This window comes from Mytilus edulis, chromosome 10, assembly GCF_963676685.1.
Source record: "Mytilus edulis chromosome 10, xbMytEdul2.2, whole genome shotgun sequence".
NCBI classification, from domain to species: Eukaryota; Metazoa; Mollusca; class Bivalvia; order Mytilida; family Mytilidae; genus Mytilus; species Mytilus edulis.
This window is the reverse complement of record NC_092353.1, coordinates 66,326,086-66,348,134: the sequence shown is the minus strand read 5'-3', so window position 1 is coordinate 66,348,134 and position 22,049 is coordinate 66,326,086. Positions and strand designations below refer to the sequence as shown.

General features: G+C 31.3%; 1 protein-coding gene across 1 annotated transcript; it reads left to right on the top strand.

The window, feature by feature from the left end:
- Positions 1 to 6,107: 6,107 nt before the first annotated feature.
- LOC139491698 (uncharacterized) lies at positions 6,108 to 22,021 on the top strand. Its single transcript, XM_071279511.1, has 4 exons — positions 6,108 to 7,256; positions 12,277 to 12,391; positions 16,932 to 16,961; positions 18,162 to 22,021. The coding sequence occupies exons 1-4, from the start codon at positions 6,339 to 6,341 to the stop codon at positions 21,230 to 21,232; spliced, it is 4,134 nt and encodes a 1,377-aa protein (XP_071135612.1). The 5' UTR covers positions 6,108 to 6,338; the 3' UTR covers positions 21,233 to 22,021.
- Positions 22,022 to 22,049: the final 28 nt, after the last annotated feature.

Below are 22,049 nucleotides of genomic sequence, written 5' to 3'. Positions count from 1 at the left end.
TTTAGCTAGCTATAAAACAAGGTTTAATCCACCATTTTCTACATTAGGAAATGTCTGTACCAAGTCAGGAATATGACGTTTTTTTTTTCATTCGTTTAATGTGTTTGAACTTTTTGCCATTTGATAAGAAACTTTCCAATTTGCAAATTTCCTTGGACTTTGTCATTTTTGTTATAATATTTTTCTTTTTTTGATAACCAGTAAACCAAACTGTACAGAAATAAAAATGAAACAATTAAGATTGTCCATGTATACAAAATTGCATGTTGTACACAAAAATGAAAATACCTCATAATAAAAGATATCTTTCATCTTCTTCTAAAAGGGCAACACAGAAAATTAATACAACAAATTGTTGTATCAGGTTAATTTTTATTAGGTAAGGATTGCATTTCATGCAATCAAAGCCTTAAGGGAAATACCGAAGCAATATTGATAAAAATTAAAAACGTAAGTTTGTTGCATTATTATCCATATGCTATTGTTTTCAGTATATTTTGTTGCTAAAGTCATAGTTTTATAGATAAACGGAAAATGAAATTGACGATTAAAAAGACGTGCCATGTCTCCCCACTGCTGTTAATAGTTAATCAAAGTACTAAAATAAACTTCATTACTATTAAAAAACTTCATGGCCTATCCAAAAACTTCAATGTTTTATAAAAAATCTCTATTTCATTGCTTCATTGCTTATTTCAAAACTTCAGTATCTATTCCAGACCTTCAGTGCCTATTCCAGAACTTCAGTGATAAGAAACTTTTAATAACAAAACATTAGTATCTTTTCGAGATCTTCAGTGCCTATAACAAAACATCAGTATCTTTTCCAGAACTTCAGTGCATATTCCAAAAATCCAATGGCCATTCCAAAACTTCATTAAAATTGAGTATGGAAATGGGGAATATGGCAAAGAGACAACAACCCGACCAAAGAGCAGACTCCAAAATTTCAGTGTACATTTTAAAAGAACTTCAACTCCTATAGTCCAAATTCCATATACTTCTATCGCCGGAGATCTCTACGATCTAATCTCAATGGAACAATTTTCGATAAATGTCATATTCATAACTTATAATATATAAGACATATTGAATGAAAGTCATTAATTCATTCCTAATTTTGTAATTGATTGAGGAAAGCTTAAAAGATAACGTCAACAATAACTTGTGTTTAAGTGTATGGATCTCTCTGAAATCGTACTACAAGGTTCAATATTACAAAGGAAAGCATGGGATTGAGTTTAAATGTCATATTCATAACTTATAATATATAAGACATATTGAATGAAAGTCATTAATTCATTCCTAATTTTGTAATTGATTGAGGAAAGCCAACATTCTAACCAGTACCCCTGTTCGCCAACGTCGCCAACATTCTGAACAGTAAATGAAGTATAACTAAGCCATTGTTCGTCTTGTTTTTTTCCCAGCAAAGTCATACATCTATCAACCCATACGGATTAGTATCAATAGGACCTGATATTGACTTCAACGAACCACATGGAAGAAAGTAATACAGATGGAGAACAAGCACACCAGAACTAATAACTGTAATTCATTACATAATGTAGACCATATATCTATGTTTCAAATATTTGTGTTAACTTATAAGCTTTATTATATGACAATATTGTAATTGTTTGAAAAGAAACAGATTGTTACATTGCATCTGAATACACAAATATACCTTTTGATCAAGATCCACACATTTTCAACAAACACGTAGGTCCGTCGTCGTCATCTACCATCATTCTTTAACAATTTCGACACATTTCCAGCACATAGGTTCGTCGTGAATTCATGTAGCATCTGTTGTATAAATTAACACCTCAAAGAGTAAATGCCAAACCAGACAGTTTTTGTAGTAAATGCAGGCGCGGATCCAGAGGGGGGTTCCGGGGGTTGGAACCCCCTTTTTTTTGGACGATCAATGTATTTGAATGGGAACATGTGATTGGAACCCCCCCCCCCCGCCCCCCTTTGTCCTGGGTTAGGAACCCACCCTTTTTGAAATGGCTGGATCCGCCCCTGAAATGTCTGGAATAAATATAATAACCTATTGACATAACTATGTTGGTACTCTTAAACTGTCTCAGAATTTTAAGTAGAAAAACAGATTATTCACACTTAAGAATCATCACGAAAGTGAGGTACTGATTTCCATGCGCACGTGTGTTTCTGGAATAACATAAAGTCACCATTTAGATAACATTTGAACACCAAACTCAAAAACATGGATGAAGCTAAGATGCCCTGCTAATCTTTCAGTTTAGTGTAAAAGAACCTATATTACCATTTGTTCATAATTTGATTTGGACACCATATCATACAAAGAGACTTGGCCATTATCATAATACGCGTAATTTCACGATGGTTGTTTGGTGTAAGTTGTCATTTTTTTTTTTAACTTGAAGCTTATCTACTGTGATAACTAGACAATCAGATCTAAGGTTATGATTTGGGAACCCTGTTCACATGTAGATGTGCTCGACTCCGAGGTTAATTTTCACAAGTTTTCGTACCGATGGTATTTTATTCTCTCCGGTTACACGGCTTCTTGCATTAATAAAAACATTACCTCCATGATATTACCAAGGCTTATAAACAAAACCAAAATATACAACGAATAAACAAAAACGAAAAAAACACTCAACAAAATTATTTAGGTAAAAATGATAAATTCAATTCGCTAAAGTGCAATTTGCGATATATACTATTGTTAGATCAATGCTTTGACCTTTTTAAAGATATGTCTCTATATTTTGTGCAAATTCTTTTATCGTACCTGATTCATTTTTACAGCAACAACTATACTACTGAGATATTTGAGCTCCATCATATAACATAAAAGTTCTCAATTTGCACCTATTTTCCCTATTTATTTGTATTTATTTTGTAAATACTCCTAATTAAGTTCCACTTATTTTATTATGAAAGCATACTGAATCGTCTGATCATAGACAATGGATTTCAACCCACCTCCTAACGATCCAAGATTCTGTAATGATGAGCTCCTATATTGCAACATTGATTAACTACACATCAGTAAACATAGAATAACTAATATCTTGATTTATTCTTCACATGGTTTGTTTTGCAATTCACAGTAGTTCATGTTTGTTATGTGTTTTTTAAGAAATAGTTGTCAGTGACAAAATATATTTTCTCATCTCTAAAAGTTGAGTTTTAGTACACGTCGCATGCAACTTTTCTGTAAATTTTACTTTTTTCACTGCAGACTTCAAATGTTCATATACAATGTGATCGTTTTGTGTATCGAAAAGAATATTTAGCTATATTGAAAGAAGTGCTTAATGATAAATAATAAACATTCAAAATTCTTTGTCTGTAGAAAAACCTATAAGATATCCGTCGACTTTTATGTAAAATAGGTGCATTTTTGCTGCTGTAACGTTGCCATTTGATTCTAAAGTGCACTACAAATTTGTCTAATACTGTACGCAAATAAATATAAACCTGAATCATCCCACGCGTATAAGAAATGTTCGTTTAACACGCACACGTCAAACAATTATATCAGAAAATGTAGTCATCACCAACGACAGCCCAAAGGTCCCGACTAAGAAACTTTCGGTAAGGTAGCTTTCATTTTAAGACTCATGCAAATCACAAAATTACATGAAAATAAAAAGAGGTTATCAGATTGCCAATAAGACAGCTATCAAACAAAGACAGGTCACCGTTTGGCATTCAAAAATGAGTAACATCCATACTTCATAGTAGGCTATAAATGCTTCTGATGGGAAAAAAAAGAGATGCGGAAGATTCCAAAAGGATAGCGAAACGTATAAGTGAAAAAACCCAGAGAAAGTTGATAAAATAAGCTAGTAAACCAAGAGTTACAAGTTGTGAATTTAAAGCAAATCCCTTCGAAAATTTAACTTACTCCTTTATGAAATGGTTGACCGTTATGGAACTCAGTTGAAGATGTTCATGTTGCAATTGTCCCGTTCTCTTTTCCTAGAATGTGACCTACCGAATTCGGGTTTTGCTTACACGAGACCCAAGAAAGGATAATTTCACTCACCTCTTGCAAATCTTGGGTTAACATCTTTCTTCTATCACCGGAATTATGATAGTATATGCAAGCTTTAGAATATCGTAACAAAAAAGAGATATACTCCATATGTAAGCGCTGCTGCGATGTTGCTGCATAAAAATGGAAAACAATCTTAAAGGAATAACTAACGGCCTGATTCAAAAACAAAAAAAAGATAATTTATGGCGGACTGCTACAACAAACAAACATCACTGAACTACAGGCTTCGGATTTATAAAAGGCACATGTAGAATGCTGTGGTGTAACCAAATGTTTGTGATGGTTCTTATCTTATCTTAGATAGTTTACATAAATTACAGTTGCTAGAAAAAGGTATTAGTAATTGACAACCTTGACAAAATGTTACAAAAAGATATGATTGAATCCCACCAAAGTCTTTTGGCTTTTAAGATCGTCTTAGTGAATAGCAGTAGTTATCGTTTTTGCGTTACTACGGACGTTTATATAGTGTTACGCTTAACAGAGACGCATATTCCCTACTTAGATTCACGATTCGCTAGACCAGTGTCTAACGGGAAATAAATGTTATAGTACGTTGGACTGTTGTTTGGGATCATGGCAAGTAGAATTGATCGAAATTATGAACACAACACAGTGTCTGCAACCAGCTACATTTTAAAATCATTACACAAAAATAAAATGTTCTTTTTTTGAAATAGAAATAGCTGTGATATACATACGTCTTATACGTAACAACTACACATCATTGATATCGAAGTAATGATCCTTCATTAGGCATATTTTATGTTGCAATTTCAGGTTTTGTCCACTATGTCTCCATAGTTCATAATAATAACTACTGATCCAGATTATTTTTGAATCCAGGGAATATAATGATGTGTAACTTTTGATTGAAGAACATTTTGGATCGTATATTACAGCCAATTTTTTTCTAAATCATTTAGTCCCGACAAATGCACAAAATCACCGTATTTTGACTGTATATCCATAATGTGATGAACAAAAAAAGTAAAACAAATTCATTTGGTTAGCAACATCCTTTGAAGCACAGTTTGAGCAAAACATGTGATCATGTAAAATGACTTCAATAACGAAATGAGTACTATTTTGTTTTAGTATGTCGGGCCTTTAGATCACCGAGGCTACAGTTTTTAATAAACTATTATTATTGATGGCCAACTGTTAGAAAGCTGGTATTTCTTTTACAGGCTAGCTCAAAGAATTTAACTAAGAAATTGTGTAAATTTCCTACTGCGGAATGGAAGTTAAGATTACAAATTATCATTGCATAACAGTTGTAATTATGTGCTTATTATGACCTTATTGTATTGTTCTATGTTTGTTTACTGTCATTATTGTAATTGTATATTATGTTATTTTGCTATAGGATTTTGTTTGCTTCTGCAATACAATATATTCATTCATTCAATAACAAGATGTTGCATTTTGCATTTTGCTTTATGATAATGTATAAGATTGTCTCATTTTTTCAAGTATAAAATTTAGGGATTCTTTTATATGGTCAGTTTTAACTAGGGATTGACGGCTTTCAACTTTTGACCCTATGAGTGAGACACATACAGGGAAAATTGACCTTAACGCTTTTATTGAAACATACCTTATTTACTAAAACATTTTATTTAAGCATCATCAAGCTTTTCGATAAATATCTTTTTGTGTTTTAATGCTGGTTTATTAACTCATTGTCGTTTACCAAACAACTTCTTTTACTCGTTCTTAAAACTAACTGCGAGCACATAAAAGTACTCCGTTTAATATGTTTCAAATCTTATGTTTTATAAAATAATACTTTTCGTCTATTCAATGCATTTAAAGAGCCCTATTTTTCAATATAATATGACTTATTAACATTTCTGATATACAAACGCCTGTATGTAAACTGTCTCATTCAACACCTCAGGTACATAATACAAAAGACTTTATTAGTAGTCTTATTTGATACGTACATCTAGATATGATTCACTGCTCTAACATTGGATTAGTTGATATAATTATAATATGTATAATTGTTGTATATAATAATTGTTTTAACCATATACAAAGTATTGTCATTTAAATAATGTTTCTGTGCATATAAATTTTAACAGTCATTGTAATGAAATTATAGTACAAATTTGCAGTTAGCTTATACATACCACCTGTATGTATGTACCTGATTTGAGACAATTGCATGTCGTAAACAAAGTTATATCAAATTATTCCGATTTAAGCAGGGATAGTGCTAATTTTTTAACATGGTTTATATTTGATTTTGTATCTGCTATCAAACTATCAAATGGAAAAGAAAGAAAGAGAAAACTTTTACAGGAATACGATTTTAATAGTGGATTTCACAAAATGTGCATTTGTAGAATTGCTAGAACTCAATCTGACGAAGAAACATTTGTCGTTTGAAGAATTTCTGAACCAAAACCAACACAACTTGTATCATCTCTGCTACAACAAAGCACGATGTTGTCAATGTATACGAGGTAACACACTTCTCCAAAACCGTGTGCTCTCTCCACAACAACTAGAAGTTTTATTCGAAAAATCTGGTACCAAACTGCCTTGCCATAATCATGGACGAAATGCTGAGTTTTGTTGTAGCAAAGCGAAGTTTGAAATCAGCACAAATATACTGGATGTGACCTTGGCGAGATGTCTGCTAATAAATGTCTGCGCTGACGTTTTCTGGTACAGCTGTTTAACATTCTCTGGGATAACCCTTGAGGATTTTCTTAATATGAACAAACATAATATTTACCATCTAACTATAGGCCAAAATTCACATTGCTGCCAATGTCCTCCTGGATATGTAATTCCTATGGACCCACAATTCACACTAAATCACTTGACTTCCTTATTCAGTGCAACGCATTCTAAATGTGTGTCCTGTAGTAGTCATACTACTTGTATTTCTAGAATATGTGAACTGACAGCCATAAAAAGAATTAGTACAGGGGACCTTGACCAGTACGTTGCAGATGTTCTACTCCAAAAATTTTGTGCTGTACGTAAAGCCATTGATATCCTAATAGGTAAAAGAAACACAACGTACGGACATGCTAGTGAAACAAAGATGTCAGACGAAGATTATAACAAATGTCGATCGGAAACAGAACCAGCGTTACTACAATTAGCTACAGTATGTCAAAAAGAGGAGGAAACTAAACAAAAACTTCATGATCTCCAACAGAGGCCTTTAGATGAGGTATTGTTTTTAAACAAGATGCCACCCATAAGGCTAATTTAGGCCATTATAGAAAATCTGAATATTTAACAACATACTATATACTTCTTGAGAGGGTAAATCATAAAAGAACAAGAATGCGTCCCAAGTACATGGATACCCCATCCGCGCTATCATTTTCTATGCTCAGTGGACCGTGAAAATGGGATAAAATCTCTAATTTGACATTAAACTTAAATAGATCATATCATAGGGAACATGTTTATTAAGTTTCAAGTTAATTGGACTTTAACTTCATCAAAAACTACCTCGATCAAAAACTTTAATCTGAGACGGACGAACGGACGAACGAACGAACGAACGAACGAACGGATGCACAGACCAGAAAACATAATGCCCATTAATGGGGAATAAAAAGTACACAATCATATTAAATAATGATAATAATTACATAACATGTAGGTTTCATAAAAATCCGTTATTTCGATTGGTAGACAACAATTGCAAGACATTTCAAATTTTAATTTCAAATAAAATGCGACATTCATGACTTCACATGATAAAGTGTCAATATTGCACGGAAAAACAAACGAAAAGTTTGATTAAACTCGTAATTTCATGCTTGTAGGTTAAAAATGTAATTATAAGAATTGCATGTTTTTTTAATTTCAAATAAAATGCGACATTCATGACTTCACATGATAAAGTGTCAATATTGCACGGAAAAACAAACGAAAAGTTTGATTAAACTCGTAATTTCATGCTTGTAGGTTAAAAATGTAATTATAAGAATTGCATGTTTTTTTTGTAATTCTATATCAGTCTATGGAAGAAGAGATTCGATAAAAGCTTTTCTTATATCAACGAGCGATATTGTCTTATATCAACGAGTTGCATTGTGGGAAATTTCAGACGAATGTTAGCATTTGTACGAAGAAAGGCAGATTTCTCTGTATAAAGTAATGACTCTTTTCTTAAAACAGGGTGACATTTAACATGACATACGTCTGGTGTATAATTTTCATGAGTTATTTTATGTAATAACAAGCAAGGTGTGTTTAAACGAGAAAATTGAATTATTGAATAAATGAAACATAAATGCACGATTTATCATTTGTAGATGTACACATTCTATAAATATCATGTAGCAAATTCAGTGGAATGCAATTGAGATGAATTCAATTGTTTGCTACGCCAAAATCACCTATAAGTCAACGATACTGCTATATTTTAAAATATCAATGCGATATTTGTCTTATATCATAGCGATGATTTTTTTAATATCAAATATTTATGAATGCGATACTTTTCTAATATAACTGCTATAGTTTTCTAATATAGAATTAATACGATGACACGTCACAATGCATGTCAAGAAAACTGCAAACATAATTCACAAACTTAGATCATGACCAGTTCAATATTTTAGGATCAACATCACTAAAATTTCGTAACTGTCACACAATTAACGCTTACATGAACTTATCATTCCGAAAATGTTGCTTGACCCTATTGATAGTTGAAAGTGTTAACAACCTGTTCAGTCTATTGTTTTCAATCACATGGTTTAACCAACTAACTAACATGTTTAACCCCGCCACATTATTTATGTATGTGCCTTTCCCAAGTCAGGAGCCTGTAATTCAGTGGTTGTCAATTGGTTATGTGTTACATATTTGTTTTTCGTTCATTTTTCTTTTATATAATAAGGCCGTTATTTTCTCGTTTGAATTGTTTTACATTGTCTTATCGGGGCCTTTTATAGCTGACTATGCGGTATGGGCTTTGCTTATTGTTGAAGGCCGTACGGCGACCTATAATTGTTAATGTCTGCGTTATTTTGGTCTCTTGTGGACAGTTGTCTCATTTGCAATCTTACCACATCTTCTTTTTTATAATTCTATTTGAAGTGATGATGCAATGGCGGAATTTAAAAGCGGTTGCAAATACGTCTACCGACCTATTAGATTTTAATTTACTGGTCACACTGCTATAGTCTACCCACCTTGGTAATATCGAAATAGACAAAAAATATCATTACTTAAAAGAAACATTCATTCAAACAATTCAATCCAATACAGCTCCAAATTACAATGAATATTCAAATGGTAAAATCAATAATCCAAACAAATTAAAATGTACAAATGCTGATGTCCCGCTCTTTGAAGATACCAACTGAGTAGCCTCAGACTATAAAATTGGACAACTTCAGATACAACTAAAATCAAAAATCTTGTCAAACAGAAAATATATTTATTATTAACATAGCAAAAGATATTGAGAAGGAAGACAGTTCTTTTTGGATATCAAAGACTTTTCACCGTTGGTAAATCGATATCTCTATGAACATAATCAGCTCGCCGCGTGGACGCTCTTTTACATCGCGATGACCGTGAGAGTATTCCGATGTATTGTTGCCACAGAGATTTGACTTTCGTTTTTGGCTAGTAACCGATCGTATAAATACGCGAACTTTTCTTAGTGCAAAATAACATTCCGTATCGCTTGTTATAAATTCATTTCTTCAATGAGTACAAAAAAAAATGTTAAGAACACAAATAAATAAGATGTAAATGTCTTTTGACGTTAGAAATGTGTATATTCGTTCATTCGTGTATTGTTTATTAATTTACGTTTTTTGATTGAGTTAAGTCTGCCAATTGATATTTTATCGTGTGTTTTTCTATGTTGTGATGTTATGCTATTGTTTCAGAAAAAGGGAGAAGGTTTGGATCCATTAAAACGTTTAATCCCGCTGCAAATGTTTGCACCTGTCCAAATTCAGGAATCTGATGTACAGTAGTTGTCGTTTGTTTATGTAATATATACGTGTTTCTCGTTTCTCGTTTTTTTTTATATAGATAAGACCGTTGGTTTTCCCGTTTGAATGGTTTTACACTAGTAATTTTGGGGCCCTTTATAGCTTGTTGTTCGGTATGAGCCAAGGCTCCGTGTTGAAGGCCGTACATTGACCTATAATCATGGTTTACTTTTTTTTTAAATTGTTATTTGGATGGAGAGTTGTCTCATTGGCACTCACACCACATCTTCCTATATCTATATATCTTTTCTATATTCATAAATTTAGATTGTTCAGTTGGAGGACTGGAAAGCAGTTATTTATAAGGGGAAATTTTAAAGATTTATAGATATAAGAAGATGGTGCATGATTTCGAATGAGACAACTTTCCATCAAAGTAATAATTTGTTTAAAGTAAACCATTATAGATCAAAGTAGGTCCTTAAACACGGAGCCTTGGCTCACAGCGAATACCACGCTATATAGGAACAAGAACATTGCTAGTGTTAAACCATTCAAACAGGAAAACCAACGGTCTAATTTAAAAAAAAAAAAAGAAGGAGATTCAAAAGTACAGGTCAATCATTTTGATACTTAGCTATTTGATTATTTGATTACGGCATTGTTTATTAAACTCTTATTTGATTAGATTTGCTTCCAAAACCAATTGAGAAATTTGTAAGATGTTACCAAAAACAATTTGAATTTAAGCAATGGTCTTAAAACTGCTTATTTACATACAATACTACTAAGAAGTAAAATTTTAAAAAATACTGCACTCCGAGGAAAATTCAAATCAGAAAGTCCCTTATCAAATGGTATAATCAAATGATAAAACACACCAAACGAATGGATAACAACTGTCATATTTCTGACTCGGTACTGGCATTTTCAAATTTTGAAAATGGTGGATTGAACCTGGTTTTATAGCACTTCACCTCTCACGTGTATGACAGTCTCATCAAATTCTGTCATATTTACAACGATGCGTGAACAAAACAGACATAATAGGTAAAATTGTCAAAATATGGGTACAACAGTCTAATATTAATACTAATCGGTACTAATATTGATAGAACAAAAACACCGCTATGATATTTTAAAAGTATCGCATTGATATCTTAAAAGTATCGCATTGTTTATTTATGTATATAAGAAAAACACAGCACTATAAATTTTACACTGACATAAGCTTAAGCTTCTAACTAACTTCTGCATGTATATTTAGACTCAATTGTTGTTTATATTTGAACAATACAAATTAAAATTAGTATTTTCTTAATTTTTCGTTGCCGAAAACAACATTTTCCGCATGGAATGTCTGCATATTTACAATTGATATTAGACAATATCGCTATGTGAAGCTTTCAATTAAATGTGTCCTACAATAATTTGAAATCCAATTCAACACAGAGGTAACTCACACTTCAAACTTTCAAGTTCAAGTCGCTTTGCCGGTTGTCATTAACGACACACCTGTGCATTGCCAAAATGACAAACACGAATGGGATAGATATGTTGAGGGGGTTGTTGTATCAACAATTACAGAAAATAAAGAGGAAAGAAATCTTACAATTACAGGAATAATTTGTCCATCTGTGTAATTTTAACATTATTATTAGAGAAGTACAAAGATTAACCCAGTAGACACACTTATTATTTTCAAATTGTTAGATGATTTGGCAAGAAATATTGAATAGGACAAACTATTCGGATGGACTGCTTACAAGCATATAGATTAACGAAAATACATTAAATAAACCATCTAAATATAAGAAATGATATGCTGTATTGATGTATGATCCAAAATCTATGCACGCCCTTGACAAAACCCAAAACGATTCCCTTCATCTTTTATATTTACTGTGTTGGTCCTTGAGTGTTGTTCAATTAAATGAAATTTAGATTTAAAATGCTGATAAAGCATACAAAATATGCAAATACATATCCAGACATTTAACAATCTTTATATGAGGAATTATTTTTATATACAGACAATTGCATTCATTTGCAAATGATTTTGATACTTTGAATTAACGTGTAAATAAGAGAAGATCTATGCTCAATTCAATACTACAATTTTTACAGGTTTTTTTTGTGTCCAATGAGCACTTAAGTATTTGAAACAAACTATATAAACTTCATAGAATATAAAATAACAAGATACTACTAAAATATAATCAACGGGTCATAGGAATAATTCATAATTTTTCAAGTTTAGTTTAAATTCTAAATTTTCAGAATGCAAAAGCAGTTCTAGATAGTATGCAGACAAAAATTGATTCGCTTGGACAATCGCAGACTGTGAATACACAAATGATACTTTCCGGTATAAAGAAAATACAGCAACCAGAAGGTTATTATACGTTAATTTTAGTACTGTGGATTTATTTATATTCGTTTGATACCAATTTTCATGGATTTCGTCGGAACAGGGGAACCACGAATTTAAATGTTCAACGAATTACAAATTTTCATAAGAAATGTTTACAAACTTTACCAAAAAAACGAAATTAAATTTTCACGAAAATTGGTACCCACAAAAAAATGAATTAATCCACAGTATCTAAAACATGGTTTAATTTTATTTTCCTATGAATGAAAGAAACTGAATTATAAAATTGCAAGTCATGTTTTTTTTAAATTCTTTTATTATTTCAACTATGAATATCCTAAGTTCCACATGTGTATGTCGCAAAGTTTATTCTAAAAATATATCCGTCAATTAGAGAAGATAGCAATAAAGAAAGAGGTAACTGAAAATAGACATAGACACTTGTAGCTAAAAACACAAAAGAGTTAAAGACATAATGAATGAATACTGATTTTGAAGAAATAACGTATAATAGATAAATCGGAGTGGTTATTATTGCTAGTGCCATGGCTATGTGAATATCACTTCATCACAATATGCGTGCGCACGCGTAAATTATCAGCTTTAGCAGCACCAGAGGGGAGGGGGAGGGCGCATGTAATCCGATCACTGATGGGATTATTACTGAAAACGGCGGGTCAAGGTTTGTGATACATTTTCCCATTTTCAGAACTTGACACGCGAGCTCGCTAGTATAATCTACTTTGTATATAAATGACACCTAACATCCACGCATTCCAACATCTATCCATATCCCGAATGCAAATAGAAACTTATTCGGAAGACTCCATATACATAGTATTCAATTTTAATTAATTTACAATATAATGGTAAAGAGGATGCTAGTATTACTAGACTTGTAATTGCTTACAAACAATCCGACACTAATATAGCGTTTCGGCGGTTTTTGTATTATATGCTAATGATAAATGTATAACATTTTTGAAAGGATTTAGGCATTTTAGGCCTGCCATCATCAGGGATTTACCTATATCAATTTATTTTAATTTTGTCGTTGTCAACAGATCTGCAATATTTGTATGCTTTTTATAAGCTATTATTGGTTTGCTTGAAAATATTTCGTTGCAAACTGCATCCTGTTTTAGTAGATCACAATGTTTACTAATGCATTGTTTTAATTTATGAATGCATGGATTAAATACTAAAGGAATTTCCTTTGTGTTTTGTTTGGCTTTTTTTCTGATTTCTGATTAAATCAGATCTATTACATCATAATGCCTCAGTTATGTACTTTTCGATTTCAATCTCCTTATATCCTCTCTTTATTAAGTTCAATCTGAACTGTAACAAAATATATTGTAAATCAACATCATTAATTGTTGTTCTAATGTTTCTGATTACTTCGCCCTTGATAGACCCTGCAAACATATGTCTACTGTGACAGCTTTTACGATCAAGATAAAAGAAGGCATTTGTCAGTTTTAAGTGTGTTTTCACATCCAAAATATTTTCATTAGAAAATCTGGTTCCTTTGAAAATATTAACATCAAGAAATATTATTTCTTTAGATGAGAATTCTAGTGTGAATTTCAGAAACGGATGATGATTATTTGCTTACTCGAGCAAATCCTTCATTTCCTTCGAATCGCCGCGATATATTAATATAATATCATCACGATGCCTTCCATAGAAAAATATATTTTTTCTATGTTCAAACTTAGAAAGAATTTCTTTCATAATTTTATACATGAGTATATCACAGATTTCGGGGTTAGGCATGGCTTCTATTGTTTGCTTATATAACTGTCCATTAAAATCAAAAATGTTGTTCTCTAAAATTGATCTGAGGAGATAGATTAAAACATCCGTCGGTGGGCATTTGATTTTGAAACCTGATTTATCAAACTGATCATACGAAAATCTAACTGCCGATAATAATTCATCAATCGGGCAACTAGTGTACATTGATACTACATCAAAACTACACAGCCAGCAATCTGCATTAGGCTTAATTCTTTCCAACTTGTATATTAGATCAGACGTATCCTTTATATACGTGTGTTGTTTTTGTACCATAAGTACTAAAATATAATCTATGTATAGCGTCCAATAAATTATGTGACAGTACCAATCTGAGATATGATTGGCCGACATGGCGGCATTATGTTATCAATGTTAAACCCATATTTATTGATTTTTTTACTAATTCCGATTCATTTAATCGGTGTATTTTAGGCAAGATATGCATATACCCAGGCCTATAATCAATTTGATTACCATTATTAAGGTAATTGAATGTGGAGTAATCTATAACACCTTTGGTGTACATGCCTTTGACATATGTATTGATGTTACATCTAAGTGCTTGTAGGTCAAAGTTTTCCAATTTGGTGTAATGTTGTGTATTTAATTGGCGATCGCCTTCAAGAAGTTCATTGACCTTATCTAAAATAACAACACTATTACTTTTATCGGCTTTCTCAATGATTAATGACTCATCATTTAACAGAGAAGAAATGCCAGACCTCTGTGAGCCACTTAAAAAGTTTCGAAATTTTCGAATTTGCAATGAAGATAATTCATACTTTGTATTAAACAGGTAATTTTCAAGGGTGTTGCAGGATAAAGGTGGTCTCTGTCAAAATTTAACTCTAAAAGGATGAATTTCATCCAAGTTACCATGATATGAGTACCGACATCTCATCTTCCTGGCTAAATCATCGCAATCATGTAATAAATCATGCTTTTTTGACTGACGGTGAAGGAATGAATTGCAAACTTCTGGATAATACCAAATACTCGTCATCAGTTAAATTTCTATGCGAAAGATTAACAACCTGTTTTCTCGCTTGTGATAACATAAATTTTTGCTTACTTTGCTGCATTGCAGCTTTATTTTTCAGTCTTCGTTTATATTTATTTTTTAAGCATATTTAATATAATGTTTAGCCATTTCTGTGATCACAGAGACTAGTACTTGTTTTTAAAAAGTAATCTTTAATGACGATAAAAATCGCCCAAAATGCAATTAAAAGGTAAACTAGAAAAAAACTCAAGTTTTAACCATATTTGACTCGACTTCAGCTGTATAAAGTAAAATAACAAAAATACTGAACTCCGAGGGAAATCCAAAACGGAAATTTCCTAATCAAATGGCAAAATCAAATGATAAAACACATCAAACGAATAACAACTGTCATATTCCTGACTTGGTACAGGCATTCTCAAATGCAAAAAATGGTGGATTGAACCTGGTTTATATAACGCTAAACCTCTCACTTAAAAGTGGAAAGATTTCTTTTTATCAAAAAGCCTTTTTTGAAAAACTTTGCTTTACTGCAGAAAGTGTTATAATTGCTTGTAAAATTTATGTTAAGGGGTCTTTAATTCAGTTTGAAAGCTTCAGACATTTTTTTTAACTGGACCAATTTTCTCATTACTTCAAAATTCATGACAATGAAAATCAAAAATCAAAGGACAAGAGCTGTTTCCCCTTACCTAACATAATAGAAAATTTAAAAACATGACCAATTTTAATAAAACTTAGCATGACATTACTTATGGCACATATTTTTAAGCCTATGAATCATATGCTAGTTGACCGAGTTTCAGGGTCATAGGATATATATAAAAGACAATATGGCTATTTTTATGTTTGAACTTTGGGTGTTTATTTTTTATTATTAAATGGAACAATGTCAAGATCAACACCAAGATTTTGGATTAAAAATTTAATATTGTAAATAGGGCTTTTTAAATGTCTTTATCTATAATGTAATATGTATTTAAACCTTTAAAGCAACTATACACTCATTTGATGTATCATATTTATAAAAGTTATCTAAAAGTCATATTTTTTATGAGCCTGCGCCTGAAAAAAGAGTTATCAAATGAAGAGGGGAAGGGGAGGACCTTTAATGAAAATATAGTTTTTCCTCCAATTTATAATGTTTCAAGTGTTTTTTTATAAATAATTCTTCCATATATATTTAATGCACTGTCGATGAAAAAAAATTACAAATAGCCTAGTTCATGAATATAAAATGGTCTTAATGCCTTATATAATATAGCATGTATTTTAAGCAATTTAAAACTCATTTGATGTATCAGATTTATGATAATCATTCAAAAGTCAATTTTTTATATGAAACTGTGCCTGATAATAGAGATTTTCTGACGAGAGTTATCATAAGTTAAGTCACTGCATATGTGAAAATATCGACGAATTATATATATTCATTAGAGAAGGGGAATAATTCAATAGCAGAACATTAATTAAGATTTTGATAATATAAAGGATTTTCTTTTACAAGACAATTCACGTACACTTTTTTATAGGAAAACTTAGACATTTAAGAATATAAAACATTTTTTTTTTAATTTGATGTTTCATTTTACTCTGAATTCAATTTTTGGATATTTTTAGAATATCACCTTTTTATCTGCCGTTTCCAGTCTACATTTGAAAATCCAGTTGAACATGTGACTCGCTCTAAACGAATCAAATTAATAAGTTTATAAAAAATAAAAAATAAAAAGAGATATCAACTTGCAATTTCAGGTGGTACTTTACGGAAAGGAGACTACAAAGGTAAGCATATCATAAAACTCAAGTACTGTCACTACTATAAGATGTGTTCATACGTTTGTCACTAGTTTTTGGCCAATGCCAACGAACACAAAAAAATATTTCCGAAATTTTTTTAATCCCGATTTTTGTTGTATTACTGCGTCTCGAAAGAAGGTCCGAGACACCAAGTATTCATTGTATTTTTGAAAAAAAAAGCCTAATATGAACTAAATTAAAAAAAAAATCTATAGTTTTCAATTTAGACCCCCCCTCCCCATTTACTTAAATAAAGACAATATGTGTTATTAGAGATGACAAAAATCATCTATATATTTCGTAAACAATACTGACAGTTAGTAAACTTAAACCTGTCAATAGATGTTAAATAAATATTAATGACATTTGATATCGGCGGTTATTTATGGAGAAGTGAAAACAAAGTGCATAAATAAACGAATGTGTGCAATGGTGAAAGTAAAAAGGGAAGAAATGAAATGAAACAAAACATTTTAACTGGGTTAAAGTTATAATAATATTCATTTAAAAAAATAAAACTCTATGTTTTTGCTTTATTAATGATATTTCCACACATTGCTGGTTGTGAAATTTTGACAGAACATTTTGAACTCTTTAAATCTAAGGATATGTATAAATATATATATTTCTTTGAGTCATCAATGCTCTTCAATTTTGTACTAGTTTGGCTTGATAACTATTTTGATCTGAGCGTCATTGGTGAGTCTTATTTAGACGAAACGCGCGTCTGGTGTATTAAATTATAATCCATGTACCTTTGATAACTATATAGATAAACACGGTGTATCTCTATTTTTAAAATAAAGCTAAGAAATGATTATATGGTGTACAAATTATAAGATTGGTTTTTTGATGAGTTTTTTTGGCTAATTGATGATTTCTGTATTACTCATTGTGACAGTCGTTAAGATTTTTTTACAAATAATTCTTTCATTGAATTCTTTGAAGTCACTGTAAACAGGTCATGATCGAGCCAACTTAGAAAATATACTCTCTAAAAGAAGATACCAACGAAACATTACCCGAAACAGTTTTTTAAAAGGATAAACTAAACACTAGTGGTCTGACTTACACAAAATGAAATCGATGTAAAAAAATAATCATAATTGATAATTAAGAGTGTGTTTCTAAAAGGATTATTTAATTAAGATGACAAAAAAAACTATTTTTGCATTTTTTCCTTAGATTTGAATTTCCGGACATTGGCTGCTTTGAAGGTTCACACTGAAGCAGGCACCTTTGTACAAACTTGTGCTGTCTCTGCTGCTATGACGTTTTTAAAGGAGTTCGGTATTGTTGTTATTACGGGCCCACCTGGTGCAGGTAAATCAAGGATTGCCATGGAACTATTACAGCAGTTTTCAAATCAAGAAAAGAGCTACCAAGTTCTGCAGCTGCCAGACATTTCTGAATGGCAAGACGTTATTGATCTAAATGAAAACTGTATTGTTCTCTGTGATGACATTTTAGGTAGGATAAATTGTGATTTGGATGAAAGCATTCATTCAAAACTTATTGATAATATTATAACGTATGTAACAAACGGTCATGTGAAAGTAATAATGACAATACGAGAGCGTGTTAAACGCATACGCAATTGTTTGTTCACAAGGCGTAGGTCACTTTTATGCGAGTGTATCATAGATTTATCTTCCAAAAGTTTTCAAATGAATGACGAAGAAAAAAAAGAATGTTTGGTCAATTATTTTTACAGATATGGAATTGAGGAAACATGTGACACTCATCAAGAAAACTATTCAGAAATATCGCAACAATTATTAGGAACTGTATTTTTCCATACAAGCACTGTTCGAGCAATAATTCAAGCTGAACGATGTTTAGCTTTGGACTTTCCACAAACATGTGTCTTGTTTACATCCAACCGGAAATTTCTTAAACAGGGAGAACTGTTTTTTAAACATGCTAACGAAATGCTTTGTCAAGACATCCTTGATATCAAAAGGAAAGGGGAAACGGACATTGATTCGTTGATAGATTTTACAACATTGATATTTATTGCAATTAATGGGTACAGCATAGACAAAGGCGATATTAACATTCAAGATATAAACGAAGTTTCGTCTAGCATTTTTTCGCAGCGCAAAATTATTACACGGTACATTGTTATCGAAAGTGTGGAACGGCTGAACGGTACTTTCCTTCGTGAGACATCTAATAAAATATATACCTTCCAGCATCGAGCCATACTTGAATCCGTGTTGATGTTATGTCATTATATTATAAAAGAAACAGATTTAATTAAGGCAATGGATTTTGATTTTATCATTGAAATGACACGCCCGGATGATTTTATTGAAGAAGACGAAAGAGTAATATTCAAAATATCATCAGAAAACTATAATTTTTTAGCCAAAGAGCTACTCAATCGATTAACCGATATGTATCTAGGTGATCCGTATCTATTCACAAAGTTAGTTTGCGAATCCCCTATTGTTGTGTATACTGGAACACAAATTATAAAACATTTATGCGTTCTATTTAGAAAGAAAAGACTATACGAGTATTTTAGAAACAAAAGTTTTTATTTGATGCATTTTTCAAGCCGGGAAATAAAAAATGCTTTCGATTTGACAGTTGCCATTCTGATATATTGCAACAACGATTGCAAGGTATTGGAATACCTCCAGGGCGCTATCATGAAAAATTTATCTTCAAAATCTGTAGAAAACTGCAAAACAACATTAATAATTGCTTTTTTTACTCTCTGTAAAACTCTTGATTATCAAAAACTTTTCTTGATTCTGGAGATTTTTAAACTCAACTCCATCGAACTGAATGGACGTCAGGAGGTAATTGATGGTTGTGTTGCAATTTCTAAAGAAGTATCATCTCTAGAGTTTTTTTGCGATATTGTTGCTGATGACAATTTATTTGATGTCAATTGCTTCGTGACTTGTCTATTAAATGACGATTTCAGTCTCGAAAAATTGCATGTTTTGCTAAGTAAATTTGACAGACATTCATTTTCGATACCTTTATGGATAAGAACTGTATGCATGTCAGAAAGGTCAGAATATGTACGTGAACTTCTACCATGGTTTGATGTAAACTTTTCTGATGTCCAGAGTGCTTTATCTGAAGCCTGCGTTAATGAAAAATTAGAACTGGTCTATTTTTTTATTACCAAAACACCTGAATACAATATACTAGACATGGAAGCAATTTTGCATGAAACATGCGAGTTTAGCAGCTTAGAGTTTTTAGTGCAATTACTACAGAAATTGGATACTCACACTTTACTGAATATAACGCCGATGCTGATCTGGGCTTGTAAAAGCGATAATATAGAATTAATACACGTTTTAATTGAGAACATGAATCACAATATGTTTGATTTGAATACTGTCATGGAATGGGCATGCGAGAATAGAAACGATGAATTGGTGATATATCTGTTAGAAAAGATCGAGCACAATTTTTTCGATATGACATCACCTATTAGTTTTGCATTTCAGATGGGTAACCGAAAAATAACAGAATTTTTAACACATATTCTACTGTCAGACAAATTCAATTTTCATTCAGTTTTGATCACGGCTTTTAGAAATGACAACATCTGGATGATAAAGTTCCTTCTTCAGAAGTTTGATTTGCAATCATCTGATTTGAACTTAATTATCAATTATGCTTTTGAAAGACTAAATAATGATTTATTATTGTATTTACTAGAAGTAGTCAATCCTTGCAAATGTGATATACGCGCAGTAATGAAACATGCGTGCGACCAAAACGAGGTCAAGTTAGTAGCTTATTTGATTAGAAAAGTAGACCCAAATTTGTTTGATGTGAAATTGGTAATGAACTGGGCATGTACAAGGGGTAGTCTTGATGTGGTTCGGTGTTTATTACAATTAAATCATAGTTTATTAGGAATTGAGTGTGCAATAAACAGTGCTTGTGCAAATGGTCACTACGATATTGTAATACGTCTCATGGACACAGTAGAATATAATTTAGTTAATTTTAAATCTGCAATAGAAAATGCGTGTTCAAATAATCATGAACAAATTTTGATATACATTTTGGACAAATGTGAAAATAGCGTTATTGATTTAGAATCGATATGGAAAAATGCTTGTAGAACAGGAATGATTAAATTGATAAAGTTTATGCTTAAAAAGTATAAACATAGATCGTTTGATTTACGATCCGCAATAACTGATGCAAGAGCTGCTGGTAATGTCGATTTACTGAAAGTTCTAAATAAGGAAAAAAGCGATTGTTCTATTTCCTAAATGTTATTTTTTGAAAATACGACTCATGATGAACACATCATGTTCATTGAAATAAGATGACCTGTGGATATTTGTATTGTTTTTGTTTTCATTTCTTAAACTCTGAACGTATATTATCTAAGAAAGTGCCAATTTATGAAGTCAAATTAACATGTAACATAGTGTAATTTTTTTTAATTTCAATTAAAGTATCATATTAGTGATGTAGCTCTTACTATAAAAAGCACAATGTAGTATTTTCCAATACAGAACAATTCGTACATCGAGATCAAATACTGCTTTTAAATTGTAGACAACTATTAATAACAGTATATAAAATGTTTGAGTACATGTTTTATTTTTCAAGTAAATACTATTTGAAACAGTCGTTTCTTTTCCTTATTTGAAACAGTCGTTTCTTTTCCTTCCTTCAATTACTGGCTACTTTAAAAAAAAAATATCCATTTTATCATGGCAGTATATGTAAGTACTAAGCAGAAAGACTGACAACATGGAAATCTCTTGTTTATAAACATCTTATAAAGTTTATAAGTAACACTAAACAATGAGAGACTCTATTTCTTGTTCTATCATTTCCGGTTGATAAATTTTATAGATTTTTTTTTTATATAAAATCTACATCATTATACTAAACGCTTCATTCATACTATAATAATATCCTATATTGCTTATATTTTACTTTATGTCTTTGCATATTTTTTAATAACTATTGTATTATGATATTTATGTATATAGCCTGACAAGATTTTATGATTGGTATATAAAAAAAATGTATCAAATTGCACAAAACTCCATTGTTTTATCTAACAGCAAAGTT